Here is an 18,150-nt window from a genome sequence, read left to right as displayed (position 1 = left end):
TGTACATGCATACTGTTATAATGAAGATCACCAATTAGCGTAATTTGTGTCTTTTGCCATCTATCGTTCTACAAAAGGACTGTCTTAACATTCGTAGTTTTAATATTTGCATTGATTGAAAAACGTTCAATGAATGATCAATGAGTGAGAATCGATTCGCGTTTTTGTGCTCTGTATTGTTGCACGCGCATGCTTGGGGAGCATTGCTGAGATTGGGGAAATTTTCGTTTTGTATCGGTAGTACCTAGCTATGTTTGCACATACGTATGTATGTATATATGTATGTACATTAGGACGAGTCAATTTGTATGGGAGACTATGCGCCTATAGCACAGAAGATTCTGAGTGTAATTCTAAGCAAATTTGCCGAAGAAACTACGGGTCTAAAATCAATTTGGGGTTTGCTAAATGGCGAAAATAGGTTTCTTAAGATTTTGGTGTAGTGTCGTAAGGAAGTGCTAAAATTGTGTATTCAAATATGCTATTAGGAGTTTTTTGGTACGAGGAATCCATTTCTGCACTTATGTATCTTTTTCTTAAAACTTCCACCAAAAGGCCCAACAGTGAAAATTTTCAGTTTCTTCGAAACCTATTTTCGCATTTCGGCAAGCTGCAAATCGATTTAAGACCCATAGCTTCTTCCGCAAATTTGCTTAGAATTATACGGAGAATCCTCCTATGCTATACGCGCCCTAATGTACGTACATACATATATGTACATATGAACCGTTTATTTTGAAAGTGGCATAAGTCACTTCACAGGTCTTGTGGTTAAATGACCGGTTATTTGTATCTGATCGCGTCCGCTATTCGTTCAACTTCATCAACCAAAGGTAGAAGGGTTTGGCGTTAGTTTATGACGATATAGCGATTTACAGATGCATTCAGTTACAAGTAGCCGATTATTTAAGTACGTTAAGTACGAAGTGACTTATGCCACTTTCAAAATAAACGGTTCATACATATATATGTGTGCATATTTTATTATTGGCCTTTTTTTGCACTGATCGCGTCTATACGCCCGCTGTGAAAAAAAGCTCTATTGAGTCGCAAGCTGGCAGCTGTTGATCACAACCGTCGAAGTGGAAAGCGCTGCTCTGTGAAATAACCAACGATCAGTTGGATTTCAGTTGACCAACAAAACGGGTGCATTATTTAAATCAATCGGCGGCGGCTAATACAATATACTTATATACACCTGTCGGAATGTAAATAGCCGGAAAATAAATAAATAGTCTATGCTGTGCCTCAAAAGAAGATTATACCAAAATCTTGGTTGGATTTGAAATAAAATCTTTTTGAGTGTGAAATTGCGGTAGATACATATTAAATTGCATTCTGAAAAAGTGATATAAACGGGCGCCACCCCAGCTCAATTTTCTACAAATAAATAAATAATTTCCGAGGTGTAAACTTTCATATCCGTGGCATCGGGTTAACGTTAAGCTGAGAAAAATAAAATCCCTTCCTATACACTCGTAAGTTCAACAAATCGAAGTGCTGATAAACGATGGAAGTGACAACGATTACAACAATAACTACTTCTAGAGAACCCAAGCGTGCTACCCGAAAACATGTGAATTCATGCAGTGATCACACGCATACGGTATGACTCTGGTTTTTGCTGGACTTTTTAATCAAGTGTATATGTATATAAAAATACATACCAATGTATGTATATATAGTACATACATTTTTATTGGCATTATTTTAATTGGCATACAAAGTGGAAAATATTCACTTGCAGATAGACAGACGATCTGTGGACTTTTATTATACCTACCTATATATATATATATACATATCTACATAACATACATAAACTTTTTATGCCAAAATAATAATTTGACAAATAAATTGGCACTTTTATTATGGAGTGAAACGTGCTACAATATTAACTTAAGCAATAAGCAATCTCATACATACATATTATTTACATTAAAGTGTCCCATAATTTGTTTGCCAAATTCGATATGTATACCCTACTAAATATATGTTTTTCTTTTGGCCTAAAAAACATACAAACAACTAGTGCTGCAAACATTTTCTAAGTGCTAGGCCTAGTTTTTACATTTTTTTTTTTGTGTTTTACGTCGCACAGTATTAGGACTATATGGAAGCAGGTGAAAACAATAGTTAACGTGAACCGATTTTGCTGAAACTTGAGCTTAGAATGCCAGCTTGGAGTTGAGAATAATTTTTGTAATATTTTATTATTTTTAACATATGTATGTAACTTCTCATTTGGCGCTGTAACCGCCTTAGCGATTTTGACGGAAAATATGATCAGCTTTCAGTTTTATTTGAACTTCGAGAACGTTTTGTTTATGTCAATCCGATTCCTCATTTAGCCGTCTAAAAAGTAAATTTGTATAACATAAACATAGAGCCAAAGCCGACTATAAATACATATGGAGTTTCAAAATACATATGTACATATCTCGACTCCAGCGCCATCTGCCTATTTTCATGCAAGTGTACTAAAAATTTCAACCTGATCTACCCATAAATCTGAAGTCTTCTAGAAGTTCTACTAAGGAACAACTCAAAAAACTGTAGTCACAGGACAAATAAAACTAAACTTTCGGGACTAAGGTTGTAAAATCGCCATCAATTTGAAGGATTTTTTGTCACTCAGAGGAACAGCCATTTTAGAACCTTAACTAAACTAAGTCCAGACATTGGTAAGCTTTTATAAGTTGAAGTTGAACTCCAAGAGAATTATGGAATTAAAATTTTGTATAACTAAACTTTCATCATAATGGGGGCTTTTAAGCCCTTTTCAAAAGTTCCATAAATGTTAGTTATTTTAAAATATAGTTTTTTACGGTCACAACAACCCATAAAAGTGTTGAAAACATGAGGAAATTCAGTGAACCCAAGTCAAATTCTTTGTTTAATATTTTGGTAGAACATCGTAGTGCTTTCATTGCAATTTTTCTTGAATGTTCTTCAAAAAATGGCAAAAAAGACACATCCCCGCCAGCGTATTTCACCATTTTTGGCGTAGCTGAAAGAGTTTGAATTTATAAATTGTTTTACTTTATTCGTGCTTAAATACATATCTTTGTACTCTGAATAAGAATTTGAGTTTCTTGAGTGCTTTTTAGACGATTTATAATGACAGGAATATATTTAGATGCATATGCGGATATTACGTGCTTAAATCAAGCCTAGTGGCTATTAATTATCTTCTCGGAGGCGGAAATGTGTGAATTTATCTTCATATGTCTCACTCCCTAGGATTTTTCTATGCCGAAAAAAATACACCCCTATTTTTTATTTTAAAATCAAAAAATATTTAGAGATCGCTCAAAGTTTTCCATGTATTTTATATGGGAAAAACAACTTTTCGTAGAAATGGTATAGAATTTTTGAAAATCAATATTTTTGGATCGGAAAACTGTTTTTCTTCAGGCGCGCTTTGAGCGACCTCTAAATACTTTGATTTCAAAATAAAAAATACGGGCATATTTTTTCGGTATAGAACAATCCTGGGGGGTGAAATTAATATTCCGACTTTACTTTTTTTTTGGACCACCCTAATATGTATACATAAGTATTTATCTGTTTAGGACGATGAAAACAACTACATGGCTTGATCGGCATTATCTCTTAGTGAAAACTTCGTCGGATTTTATAGTTCATCCAGATAATCTCTAAGCTTTGTTCATTAAAAATAATTGGACGAACGAATGCATAACAGCCTGTGATTAAATTTTAAAGATTGCATTATCACACAAATCGTTCCGTAAAATGTCATGTGATGCCCGAGTAGACAAATTGTTTCCCCAAAAAAAGAATAGTACAAAGAGTAGTACAATAGGGGTATTCTCGAAATCTTGCACGATGCACGAATTACGAAATGCCAAAATATTATTTCAAATTTGGAAGAGTGCGAGAGCACCCCGTTGCAAACTGGTAGCGTGCACAGATAGCAAGCAGCGAAATTCTATATCAAATACAAGAACAAGACACAGCAAAAAAAATGAAGTGAGCGAAATGAGAGAAATACTCGTATGTATGTAGCAATTCTAACAACAAAACAGCTAACGTGGGTTTAGATCGGTAATCCTCACAGTAGTCCAGGTGGACCCCCAGCGGTCCACAGGAGACCCGACGGGGCTCACGATTTTTAAGTGGGGGTCCACGCAAATTTATCCGCCTTCGATACCTCGTAAATAATAAAAAAATGTTGGCTTGGCTTTACCTACCAAAGTACGCAAGTACGCACTGCCCAAAAAATTAAGGGAGGAAATGAAAATCAAAATTTTTCGGTGATTTTGGAAAGGCTGTATTTCGGTGAAATGGTCTTATTGAGTCTTGAAAACAGCATTTTGAGGCTTTAACCTTCTAATTTTCAGATTTTTTGTCTAAAAATTTCTAGGAGCTACGGTTCTCATGTAATCCTGACAGATTATGCGAAAAAATAACTTTGTAAATTTATTTTATTTTTATTTATTTATTTTTCAGTTAGGCCGGCACATGGGTCAGATAGTCTTTATATTTAGCTCTAATTTCCAGCTTCCATCTTCCTCTCTTCAATCAATTCAAGTGTAATAAGTTTTGATTTTATCTTTTGTGGGTTAAAAAAGGAAGAGCACTGTTTAACTGAATCTATATAACTCAGTTCTTTTCGCCTCTATATTTACCTCATACTCCAATGCCACTCAAAATATTACTCCTCTTATAAGAGCGTTCTGTCTCTTTTGGTTATTTAGATTTCATCATTGAGTAGTTTTAATCGTTGATAAACTCATTAATGCAGCAGGGAGCGCTCTTTGAGAAATAACTTAATTTACGCTCTAAATTTGATGAGCCGCTTGCTTGGTTATTTCTCATTGATTTGTCTATAGATTCGATCTTTTCTCTATTGTCAGTTTCTAAATTAAAAGTTTTATGTGTTTAAAAACGTGAGTGATAAGTATTTTTCGCATCACTTTAAAATATGGAGCGATGAAAATCAAAATGATGCCGTCAATACGAATAAACTCTTTTGCATATACCGGAGATGAGCACCGCCTTGCCCGGGGGCAAAGCTCTTTTAAGCTTTCTGTATATTTTGTATAGACGCGAGCAGAGTAAAAGCTCTCTCTGCCCGTCGCTGGCATTACTCCTAACGCAAATTTAATAGTGAGCCAAATATGTGAGTAGTTTATAGTGAAGAGAAAGTAAATAACGCTCTAGTGCTCTGAGCTTTTGAAATTGGAGCGCTCTTAAAAAATAAAACTCATCAGAGCGAGGGTGTATTTTGATGGATTTCCGAACTCTGGTTTAAGAAGTTTTAAGACTTGAATTTTCCATCTTTCGATCTAAAATCCCCTTTTTTCGGCGAGTTTTGGGAATATGGTAGAAATGTATCTGCAGGGCTCCACCGAAACCAGTAAAATTTTGAAAGTGGACTACGAGAAAAAAGTTTGGGAACCTCTGGTTTAGACGTTGCATATTTTGCATATATGAAATTTTGTTTCCCATGTATTTTGTTGTAGTATGTTTGCAAGTTATGCAACGTGCAACGGCTTTGCAAGATTACGAGAATACCCCTAATGTATTATGTACAGGAAACGGAAATTAATTATAATTTCACAAAACAATACTAATATGTAGTCCATGTATACTTGCACATACTATGTATGCGAATGTCTTTACAAAACTATCTACATATGTAACTTTGCATGCATTTATGGGATTCCTGGGTAGAATATTGCAATTTTACAAAATAGTATAAGAACGAAAAAAGTGCATTTGACTACAATTTAATTGGTGATAAATTTTGCAATTTGGTTGACATTGTTCACAAACTCTGATAAAAGCACACTAAAATGTTAACGTGAATGAGATAATGGATGGATGCATCATCATACATACCCGTAGAAGTATATTTTGCTATGCGCTCTTCAACATACTGAAGTAACTATTCTTTCATAATTTTTCTACTCGAGTGCCATAGCATACGTTTACGATTCTGAATATTAATGCATTTTTAAGCCTAATCGATTTTTCAGTGTCAATTGTATGAGTATTGTCACATTACTGGGCAATCAGTTTTGCATTTATTGGCCTACGCTGCCGTTTGTTTGCCTCTCACAGAAAGTGTTGCGTAGATTATCCGCTAATTGACTGGCAAATATGTATGTGTACGCAGCTTCATATTAAGTGCAATTACACACACATTTAGATTTACGTAAATGCGCTTGCACTCAAATGCAACAAAAGTGTAAAAGATAAACGAAGTGTGCGGTTGGAGGTTGGTAGTTGAGTTGCTTATGAACATGTTGAGCGACGAGCCTCCAAAGCTCAATTACTTACTTATTATCTACTTTTATTTATATAGCAATTGCTTATAGTACTATAGACTTTTTGCGTTGAGTGTAAATGCATAATATGGCAAATACGCGATGTTTCATAGTCGCTGCAATTACATACATATTTACACATGTGCATAATACATAGTACGTCATTGAACGACGCAACGTAAAGCGACGCGGATGCAATTTTGCGAAATGTAAACAAATCGTTAACGATACTTGTTGTTGTTTGTTGTTTATTTTTGTCGCTCAAATATGTAGAAACAAATAATTTTGTCAATATAGTACTCACGCGCATACAAAAATACATACACAAACAAAAAATGCAATTTAGCCCAAAGTGTAAGTGTTCGCAATATCGTAAAATCATTAGATAAATGCATAGTCAGTTTATTATGTGTTATTGCAATAATTATTGTTGTGTTTTTTTTTCTTGTTTTATTGTTGCGACTGCATTCTATTGTAAATTCAGATTGTTTTGTTGGCGTTGTGATCTTCCACATACTTCCATTTACATATGTATATATACGCTGGTTGTTTTTGTTTACAATAGTTGCGTTCGCGTTCGCAAAAAACTTGCAAAGTTGGGGAAATTGAGAGAGCAAAGCGACTTTTCATTTTGAGGGTAAGTTCTTTGTTTCTTCTGAAAAAAAATTTTTGCCAACAGGATAACACCTGATCAAAAACAGCTGGTAGGAATTTACGCAAATCACAAATTTGAATTTGATGGGTTGGAAGTTAAAAATGATAAAATGTGACTAATTAAGCTCGTAAGAACTAAGTAGTTATTCGTTAAATCAATAAACTGTGTCAGGATAACACTTCAGCTGTTCATCTAACTTGCAAGTTTCTGCAAGAACAGGTATTTATGTAAAAAAAATTTTAGTTTCACTAAAATTTTTGTATGTAATATGATGGAATTCCATCATAGCGTCATTATAATCACTTTGAGTCAATAGCCTAAATTCGTGACCTTAGATCTATATACATAGAACGAAACGAAAATGGTTAGAAAATAAAATATGTAGGTAGTTCGGTCTTTTAGAAAGCGGAGCATTTGCATCAAAATATAATTTTAGAAAAAGTGGACCTAGCTGCAGCTTTTGATTCTTAGCTAGCGATATGTATGTAGTTTTAAAAGGAATAATAAAATAGTTTTTTTTTAAATTAAATTTCGCTGCTTCTGACTGCGTTTTTGGCGATAAAAAAGCTAATGCGGAGAAATTTGGTTCACTAGTTCGGGGTTCCCTCAGGGACACGAATTTCGATACGATACGATACCACATCGATACTTTTGGCACTCGATACCGATATTTTCTACTCGATAGTTTTAAAACGATATTTTTTGGAATCGAGTACCAGAACCCTAGTATCGTATCGAATGTCATAAACTCACATTCCAACACGGAGGGAAAATAATTTTAGAATTAGAAAAAAACGTGCTAAATTGAACAAAATACGCATATGAAAGAGCACCAACCCAACTCGTTTTAAATTTGAGTATATACGTTATCAAATATGTGGTTGTGAAGTGCACAGATACTTCTTCGTAATTAAGAAGAAAAAAATTAATTTTATGTTCCGTCTGATGGTAATTCAACCCGGACCCTCTTGGCCGCAACCAATTGTGTCAAGCGTCTTTGCACACTCAGCTACAGCCATACATGTAAAGGTGTTTTCAAATGTTGAGTTTGAATCAACATCACAGCGCGCGATTAGTGCATTATGTCATACCATGTATGTGTGTATGTTTTGTCACCGCTGTGCATGCTTTGTATACATATACTTTCTTAATTACATATGAAAAAGCATCCGAGACGTGCAAAACGCCATCGGTGCAGTGAAAAATGCTTCCTTTTAATACGGCCGTATTTGAATTGAATATTTCCATTATATGTAAGTAGTGTATGTTTAATGGAAAAATCCATTTTGTTAAGACTTTTCACTTGATTTAAATACGAACATTTTTAAACGGTAATCAAGTAAAAAATTCATATTTGTTTTCTCAGTGAAGGATAATGGTATTAACAATTCAACCTAATATTACCGGCAAGAATTTTTCTACGCACGCACGCAAGTTTTTCTCATTTGATAAGCCCAAATCAATTTGCGTGCGTGAATTCTCAGAGTTGTATTTCTGTCAAATTTACAGAAGTTTGCCGAGAAAAATTTGAATTCATAGCCGCGCAAAAATGCCAATTGAGCATAAACGTCAAATCGAAATGTCACGCAAGACAAATCTTGGAATTTGAGTTAGCTTTTTACGCACGCAAATAACAATTCTTCCCGATATAAATTGGGCTTTAAAGTGCAGAAATTTGTACTATGGTTAGGATTCCATGTGGTGGGATTTGAACCCACGGCCTCGGTGTTTAAGTCAACACCTCAATCTCTACGTGTTATAATAATAATATAGTCCGGCGCTTACACAATATGTTAGTGTTTGGCCGAACTTCTCCTCCGATTTGTCGCGTGGGCCTTAATGTTGTGGCACTAAGGGGGTGACTACAGTTTTATGTCGACTCTGAACGGCGATTATATTTTATGGGAAGCTGTTTTTCATTTTCAAGGTTTGCGCACTTCTAACCACTACGCCCCAGCGGCCTATATGCGAGACCTATATTCAGATAAATTGTTTGGTTTTTGGTATCATATTTGGAATATCGAGTCTTTTTATTCCGATATTAATGGGTACCCGATATTTTTAAAACGATACTTTAAATGAGTACCATATCGATACTTTCGGTTCGATATCGTGTCCCTAGTTCCCTGCAGGCAATATGCATATGCACGTATGTGTGGAAAACACCAGGGTTGTTGCGAATATTATTCCGAAATAAAAGTCCTTTCCGGATAATAAACAAACCGCCTGTCCAAATTAAACAAATTTGGAATTAAATGAAAGAGGACTTAAATAGCTTTAAAACAGAAATGTCTAAACGAGGAAAGCCACATACTGAAAAATATTTCAATAAGAAATGTTAATTAATTACCATAGAACAAACCTTGTGTTAGGTATATGAATTTCTTTAGTATTAAATTATAAAAAAAATATAAATAGAGGTCGTTCGTTATTTCTGTTTAAAAGCTATTTCAGTCCTCTTACATATAATACCAAATTTGTTTAATTTGGACAGGCGGTTTGTTTATTATCCGGAAAGGACTTTTATTTGAGAATAATATCCGCAACAACCCTGGTAAACACAAATGTGTGTACATTCGCATCTATTTACATATATGTATGCAATTGGTGCACCAAATTTATAAATAAGAAAAAAGCCAACCTAAAATGCGGAAACGCACAAATTGACTTCTGCTGATACTGAAGAACTGCCTAAAGAATCATATTTCTAGTATATTAAAAAAAAAACGCTTAGTTTAGCAAACTCAAAATACTGAAATGCTTTAGCGTTGCAAACGGACGTGCATTATATAAAGCCGTATATTTTATTAAATATTTTCTGTACCATTTTCTTTGGTGCTATTTTTAAATATTGTAGTAAGCAGAATGTACGTTTATACAATGTAGTAGCTACATATTTCTTTATTTGCTATTTTTAAGTATTCGTTAATCACGTTCGAGCAGTTTATAATTTCTATTTTGCTTGCTTTGCAGCTTGAAGGCCTCAAATATGTGGCCGATACACCACATTTTCCGGAAAATGAAGAACCCAATATCTTGGGCCATGGCACACCAGTGGTTGAAAAATCTGATCCATTGGTCACAGAAAAGCTGATGAAAGTGAAAACGCTGTTGGATTTTGAAGAAGTAAGTGCAGTGATTAAATTTACACTTATAATAATAAATTTAAGTTTATTCAAAAAAATGTTTATTAAATTTTACCTAAGTTATTGCAAATCAGTTACATTTAGATCCATATGTTAATCAGTTACACATATTACGCGGGGTAAGCTTTTTGAAGCCTTCTATAGATTTTACTCGTATGCACAGTGACTCACACAAGTGTTCATGTATTTTTTTTTTAAGTATTCAAAACGTTTTTCAAGTTATTTTTTTATTTTTCTTATTTTTCTATAAAAGCCAATACCAAATAAATCAGAGTTTCAAACTTTATACAAAATTTAGGAAAATTCGTAAAATTTGCATAAAAATTTCGAGCTTTTTAATCTTAATCTTTACAACAATTTTGTGTATGGAGTTTTATAGCCCATACAGTCTTAGTCTCAGGAAGAGCAAGTTTCAAGCCTTTAAAAAATCTAGTTGATTTTAAAAATTTTTTGTTTGCTGATGGATTTTTGCTCTTTTTTCCATGTAATCATGAATTTCTTATGAAATAAAATGCGGAAGACCGTTCGCAGCAAAATGTCAAAAAATCAGCGCCAGCTTTCAGAAATTGCACTTGTTATATAAAACAAACCGCAAAAGCAACTTTTTAGCCGATTGAAACTTGCACTGAATCTAAGATGTTGTAAATGTTGTAAAGATTCATATTAAACAGCTCGAAATTTTGTTGAATTTTCCTAATTTTTGTATAAAATTTGAGACTTCGTTTTATATGGTTTTGAGTAAAGCTTTAAAAAAATCAACATGTGAACACTTGTGAGTCACTGTATATGGATGCGCGCAGATTATAAGCTCTTAGAATTGTAATGAAACATACATATAAAAAACATTTAAATTTGACTTATTCCAATAGTAAAAGTTTAAATAAATGCGGTAGTATTACTTTTTATTTCGTTCTACGTGAAAATTTTGCGACTCTGCCTACATTTAACGTTCGAGGAATGAAAGTTTGACAATCCGTTGCAAATACTTGGCAAATCAAATGGAATATAAAAGCTTTAAACACACCCTAATTTAACTCCGCAAATGTAAAAGTTCTAGACGTCCGCATCTAAAACTAATTGAGTTGAAAATTTCCGACTTCATCGAACTAATTCGACCAATTAACAGAATGTGCTATGTGAGTTTTTTTTATATCTATATTCGTATATTTTCGTGATAGCAAACAAATGGCAAGAGGTACATTGAATCCAGTAAAAATCTTCTATCCCATTTACCGGACTTTTATTTATATATCTTGAAGTTAGAGAGATTTTCTTTCGGCATATCAGACTGGTCTAAAATTTGCATTATTCATGAATCGTAACCCTGTAAGTCAGCATATATGCATACCCTGACGATTTGACGATTCTATTTATCTATATTTTCCATACTAAAATTTCCATTTTTTTTTAATGCAAATATAGTTCATTCAACAAATTTTAATTGAATTTTTTTCAGTTCCTTTTCTGAGAAAAATCTCGACTAAGTATTTTTTAGCCCAATATTACGGTTGATGAGAATTTTTTATTTTTTTTTGCCGAGGGTGTTGCGCATTTTCTTCCATATAACGCATGAAAACAATCTTTTTTATATGAAAGAAGATGTCTGGTTAACACTAACTACAGGCAAACATCGTTACCGACGACATCGACACTTAATTTTGATTTCGAATAAAATACGAAATCTGTGAAGCTTATGCGTTATGTATGCTTATTTATGCGCATATCTACATATGATTACTTAAGCACATACATACATACATCCATCCATACATAGCTACTACGTAAATATGCAGGCCGGATGCACTTGATAGCAGAAAATATAAGTATCTGTTGGCGGTTTGATCTCAACTGTTTTATAAGATTCTAGAGGAATTTTCCCTAGCTCCATCAAAAAAAATCCATAAAAAAAAATAATTTAAACAAATGTATTATCAGTTAATGTAAATTAATGCAAAAAATGCCTAGTAGCCACAATAAATACTGATAGTAATTATTCAAATAAACTGTTTCAGTAGCCCTTAAGTTTTTATAATATTTTTTTGTTTCACTGTTCTGCGCCACAAAGTCAAAAGTCATTCACGCATTTAGTAATGGCAATTTAATTTACACAATTCACGTGTTGTTAGCACGAGCATTGACAGAGGAAATGCATGTTTATGAAGATGTATGTATATACGCATACATATGTAGTTTATGTGCTTATTTTATTACGCTGGTGGGCCAATAAGTCCGTGACTGTTTAAACGAAAGATCTTTTTTCGTCTTGAAAATAGTTTATATACAATGACTCAAACAAGTGACTTCGTTTTAATTCTTTTTATATTCACAATGTTTTTTCTGGTTATTTTTCTTATTTTGCTATAAAATAATGGCCAAGGTTTACCCAATACCATATAAATCAAAGTTTCAAACTTTATAGAAAATTTAGGAAAATTAAAAAAAATGTGCATCAAAATTTCAAACCTTTTAATCTGAGACAGTGGAATATTTCTAGGTATGCATTTTTATAGCCCGTGCAATTTTAGTCCAATGAAGTGCAAGTTTCAAGCGCTGATTTTTTATATATTTTTTTTAAGTGACGGCTTTTGCGGTTTTTTAATGTAACAAGTGCAATTTAAAACTGGAAATGGACCGTAATGCCGTATGTAATGTAGCGATTAGAAGGGTATTATTTTCATTTATTTATTAACATGTAAAAAAATAAAGCTAGAAAAAAAACCGTAAAACCAAAAATGTAGATTTTTCGGCCAATAAAAAAATCATTCATGAGATTTTTGTCGATAAATATCAACAGTATAGATGTAAATTGCGAAAAACATTCACCCCCATTTTTTCCAAGTTGAAGCCAATTTCACAACTATTCTACTATTTTAAACATCTCTTTAACCAGCTCAACAATTATCAAAATGATTTATGTACTTAAACAAAAATCGCCAGAGTTTTGCTAATTTCGCTGTACCTATAATTTAGTTGTGGATAAAAAAAAATCAACATGCGGTCATTTATTTGAGTCACCATATGACTTTTTCACCATAGTGTCCTTTGTCTTCCAAATAATACAATTTTTCAAGACCCTCAAAATGGGCATATTCACGTTCGGTAGATGATTTAGTTGTTGCAACCATTTTTCTTTCCATCGAGCTATTTCATTATGTTGGAAACAGGTAATAATGACTAGAGAACATAGTGAATTAGACAGCCCTTCGAAACCAAACTTGTCAAACTGCTCAATGATTTAAACGCAGGTTAGCACCTGTGCAGTGTCTTAGTGGAGAAGTACCTACGCGAGTGTTTTTTCTTCAAAATGTTGTTGAAATGGTCCAATAATAAGTTGGAATATTATTCGTAATTGCCTTGTAAGCTGACAATATCATAAATACGGTTTTATTGAAACCTAAAAATCGAAACTTAAGCATTCTTTTTATCTAGACAAACTTGAGGCAAATGAATACTTTAAATGTCAGATTCTGATTACAAAAAAAAATCGAATAGTAGTGAGATTGCTGTGCCATTGGTCGTGCTATTGTCAAACTGTGGGTCGTCTGTCCATTTCAATAGAATTTTCAAGTTCGTGTACCGAATCACGCAGGCGTAAGCAAGAGCTACTGTATCTCCATATCGTGAATGACATAGTAAAAAAGTAAAAAAATGCCGAACTATACTATGCAAAAATAAAAATAAAAACATCTGCAGTTTTCTAAGCAAAACTGCGGCGATTCAGGCGTGAAAAAAATCTTTGCACCTGCCGAGTTCTAAGATCAGGGACCGCGAACAAAAGTTATGATCAAAACTAAGTGTCGTTCTCGTGGTTATGTTCCCAAGAAGCTTAAAAACCAAAAGCGAAATGAGAACAAAATTGTCGAGATCGTCCTTAATGGTAATTATAAAACGGAATATTACCAAAGAGAATAAAATGCGAACAATATTTTTGGGAACATTTCGAAGAGAATAAAATGGGAACAAAAGTCCCGAAACGTATTGACAAAGAACAAAACGGAACCAAAAGTCTAAGGAACTTACTCTCGAAGAATAATTAGGGAACCAAAGTCTACGGAACTTCCTGACTGAGAACGAAACGGGATCAAATCTTCTCTGAACTATTCAGCAAGGATGGAAGCGAGAACAAAATTTTTAGCATAGCATTCATCACTTTGAAATGTTTCAATATTAAAATTATTCAAAAAAGCACTGAAATATAATTATGCAAATTAAGTCAACGAAAGACTTAAGACACGAACTTTTCTCGCAGAGAAACTGAACATTTTTTTCATAAATGGACAGTTCAATCTAATGATAAACGATCTTGATAAAGGATCTGGAAGTTGAAAAGAAAAAGACGCACCTCCTCATTCTTAACGTTAAATTCTCAAGACTTTTGTTCTCGTTTAGCTATTTAGAAGAGATCTGTTACTTCTCAGCTAGAAAAGGTTGGCCACATCCCTTAATTGTGGCAATATCATAGTACTATGAATATACATATGCAGCATAAGATGATTAAACAATAAACAAACAAAAGTTCCTCAGAAATTGTTTCTTATTTGATCCTCCTTGAAAGTGCACTCCAAACTTTCGTTCTCATTGAAATCGTTCCCGAAAGTTTCGTTCTCATTCTGTTCTTCTTGAGAACATTCCGAGAGGTTTGTTCGCTTTTTGTTCCGTACGGAAACGTTCCCGAACCTTTTGCTCTCATTTCGTTCCCGTTCAAACTTTGTTCTGTTGTGGGAAAGTTCTTAACATTGCATTTTGTTCTGGTGCAGAAATAAAGCATTTTTCCGATATTATCAAATGATGTGCAATATAATTAATTTCGATATCAGCAATATATCAATTTCGGCTTTGGAGCTCGTCCTTTCAGACCGAATACCCAACACCAGTGTTAGTGCGGCTCAACAACTTGTCCTTTTCGACCGAACACAGCCTACTGGATCAGCGTTGCCGTTTTGGTCCAATTGGACCAAAATTGATTGGTTCATTATCCTTTGGTAGCTTCGTTGGTTTGATTAACCTTTTGGTAGGCCAAAATGTTTTGGAAATACAACCGATTTGAGCATTAAGTTTGTTCGCTTAATTTACGTTTACACGTTCAAAACATTGCTTTCACTTTGTTCACACGTATACGATTTCTTTGTTTTTCTCTATTATTACATTAAACGAGCAATTCTTGTATATACATATATATGTACCATTCATTCCAGCGTATTTTGGAATAGGGTTGCCACCTAAATTTTGGAGTAAGAAATTTAATTAAATCTTGAAAACTTTAAAAAAATATATGCATTCCGGGCAAAGCTCGGTCCACCTGGTGCTATTTTATTAAGCAGACAATTTTCTGCAAACAAAAACTAAGTTCCCAATGCTATGATCGGTCAGCTGTTGAAATAGAACGAGAAATTACCCTGCAGCGGGTTCGGAGACAATTGTCGCTTTCGTACTAGTTACATTACTAGTTCCAATAGCATATTATGATCCAGGTAGTAATAAATCGAGATATTGGTTACATATTGCATTTTCTAAAGGTTATTGGCCGTTTTAATATAATAGTGCTCCCTTATTACATAAAGGAATTTGTTATTTATCATCTAAATACAAATAATACATTTTGAATACTTATCCATGTTATGTTTCCCTCGTGTGACCACCACGCAAATATCGGACTTAAAAGTNGTCAGTTCTGTTTTGACATTTGTGTAGTAAACACATGCCAAATACACGTTAATAAACAATGTTACGCTACACTGCTCCAGAACGCGGAATATTGCTGACTATTTATTTGACTTTGGCACAACGCATCGCAAGGTTACTTTTGCGCCGCCCTGTAGCATACCTTCTGCGTTTTGTGCTTTGTTGTCGAAGTTTGAACTGTCAAGCAAAGCGAGGAAAGTTGCATGTGAATGGCCCTTTAAGGTATCGAACTTTAATGCAAATAGGTAGAGAGCCATGGTGAAACGAATACAGAAAGTGGCGCTGATTGCAGTACCGCTCTCTTGAAAATTTTGACAAAAGTGTGACGTCATAGCTGAATTATTTTTGAGCACTAGTAATGAATACTAAGGGCCGGTTACCCAATGTCTGATTAACACTAATCTGCTGTTAAACAGCGTTATCGACGTCTTCGACTCCATGCATACAACGGGGAGTCTGTAACGTCGGTAACTATGTTTAACCGCAGATTAGTGTTAAACCAGACATTGAGTAATCGGCCCCAAATATTCATATTGCACCTATTTGCCGAAAAGTTGTACCTAAAAGTAGATACACGTACCTAAACAGTAAACATGTATTTTTATTTGCATAATCATGCAATGAAAATAAAAATTACATAAACGGATGATCAAACTTGACATTATTTAATAAAAATGTAATTTTACCAAAATATCGCAAAGAAAAATCGATACATTTTCACAATCGTTTTGCTATATCGTAAACTAAGTCGAAACTACTTAGTAGAAGTCTGAAATGTGACTATGAATAGAGGTAAATTTTAAGTTGGTACTTAAATTTAAGTTGGAACTTTGTTAGTTTCGACTTAGTTGCTGGACTAAGAATACGCGCCATTCATTATTGTGTGAGTAGTCAGCTTTGATGATTTCTTTTCGATTATTTTCAAAATGAATCGGTTAATCGCTCGATTAATCGAAAGGAAGATTTCGATACAATTCGTGAATCGTTAACCGAATGAAAATAGTCTCTTATTATCGGTTATTCGATTAATCATTCCACTACTAGTTTTCCCCGCGCACTTTGCAGAAATATTTGTCAATCGTCTATTGTTTAGTTCATCAGATATACAATTTTTGTGATGCGTATAACCAAAAATATGCCTATATTATAAAGTATTTAATTGTGAAACAAATTTGGAAAAGGCTAAAAAAATTCAGAATGGCAGATGATCCAGATTTCTTGGTTGCGCTGGAAATGCAAAGGCGGTGGAATGCAGAGCCGAGTATCGATTTGAGTAGTACTGCAAATAGCGATGATAGCGTAAGTTCAATGTTTAAAAAATAATTCAAATTTTACTTTACTTAATTTTTCAGGAACCAGAGATTGTAAACTTCAGCATGCCTCCACCATCAAAGAAACCCTTGCGAATTAAGCGCAGCAATCCCACTTCAAATCAAGACGAGGAGTACTTGAACCGCACACAGAATCTTGTTCATCCTCAATGGGAAGTGTTGGATCCTACTCCAGACATTACTGCGCTGTTTTCGGCCTTCGACGACAAATTCTTCCAAAGTCGCTTGCGATGTGTAACTTTGGAGTGGAGTAAACGTATGTATAGCTGTGCTGGAATATGTTATTCGAGGCGCAATCGTTTTGGAATGGATATAACTATTCGATTAAGCGAACCTCTGCTAAAGTTAAGACCACGCAAAGACTTGGTTGAAACTATGTTGGTTTGTGGTCCAAAATATACACTTGAATTGAATACTGAAACTATTCACTTATAGCACGAAATGATACATGCATACTGTTTTGTCTTGAATATTCGGGAAGGTAACGGTGGTCATGGCCCAAATTTTAAAAAGGTCATGTACGCTATAAATAAAGTGGCGGGCACCAACATAACAGTGAGTATTTTTTGTTTAGCAAAAATCGAACTTTCTTAAATAAATGATTTTTTTAGGTATACCACACTTTCCACGATGAAGTGGACGTGTATAAACAGCACTGGTGGCGTTGCAATGGAAGCTGTACAAACCGCGCACCATTTTTCGGCTATGTGAAACGTACCTCGAACCGGGCCCCGGGCCCAAACGACCAATGGTGGGCAGCGCATCAGGAGTCCTGCGGAGGCACCTTTATGAAAATCAAGGGTCCAGATAAGCCAAAGAAGCAAAAAACGTCAAAGGATACAAAACCAGCAACCGGCAAGGATCTACGTACATTCTTTCCCACTGTGGATAAAAGAATAAGCTCAACACCCAAATTATCCGATGCAAATAACGTGAGAAGCTTTGAAAATGGCATTACAGGTTTTGGTGGCACTAAAGGTGCGTTTCTTATTTTTTACCCACTCTGTAAGCGCCTGCAAAGCTTTCGTTTTTTTTTTTTT

General features: G+C 34.3%; 1 protein-coding gene across 3 annotated transcripts in view; it reads left to right on the top strand.

The window, feature by feature from the left end:
• LOC108369613 (heptahelical transmembrane protein ADIPOR3-like) overlaps positions 1-18,150 on the top strand; it is a 37,947-nt gene that overhangs the window by 15,700 nt on the left and 4,097 nt on the right. For 2 of the 3 annotated variants that reach the window (XM_017624758.1, XM_017624757.1), the window contains one exon: positions 9,925-10,077. In XM_017624758.1, coding sequence (XP_017480247.1) covers positions 9,925-10,077 — 153 coding nt within the window. Of the gene's footprint in view, positions 1-1,020; positions 1,607-9,924; positions 10,078-18,150 lie in introns of those variants that run through there. The other variant, XM_017624759.1, reaches the window with a different exon arrangement.

The sequence above is a fragment of the Rhagoletis zephyria genome, unplaced genomic scaffold, assembly GCF_001687245.7.
Source record: "Rhagoletis zephyria isolate East Lansing unplaced genomic scaffold, Rhagoletis_zephyria_1.1 Rzeph_scaffold_03768, whole genome shotgun sequence".
Taxonomy (NCBI): Eukaryota; Metazoa; Arthropoda; class Insecta; order Diptera; family Tephritidae; genus Rhagoletis; species Rhagoletis zephyria.
This window is presented reverse-complemented; position numbering and strand designations above follow the sequence as displayed.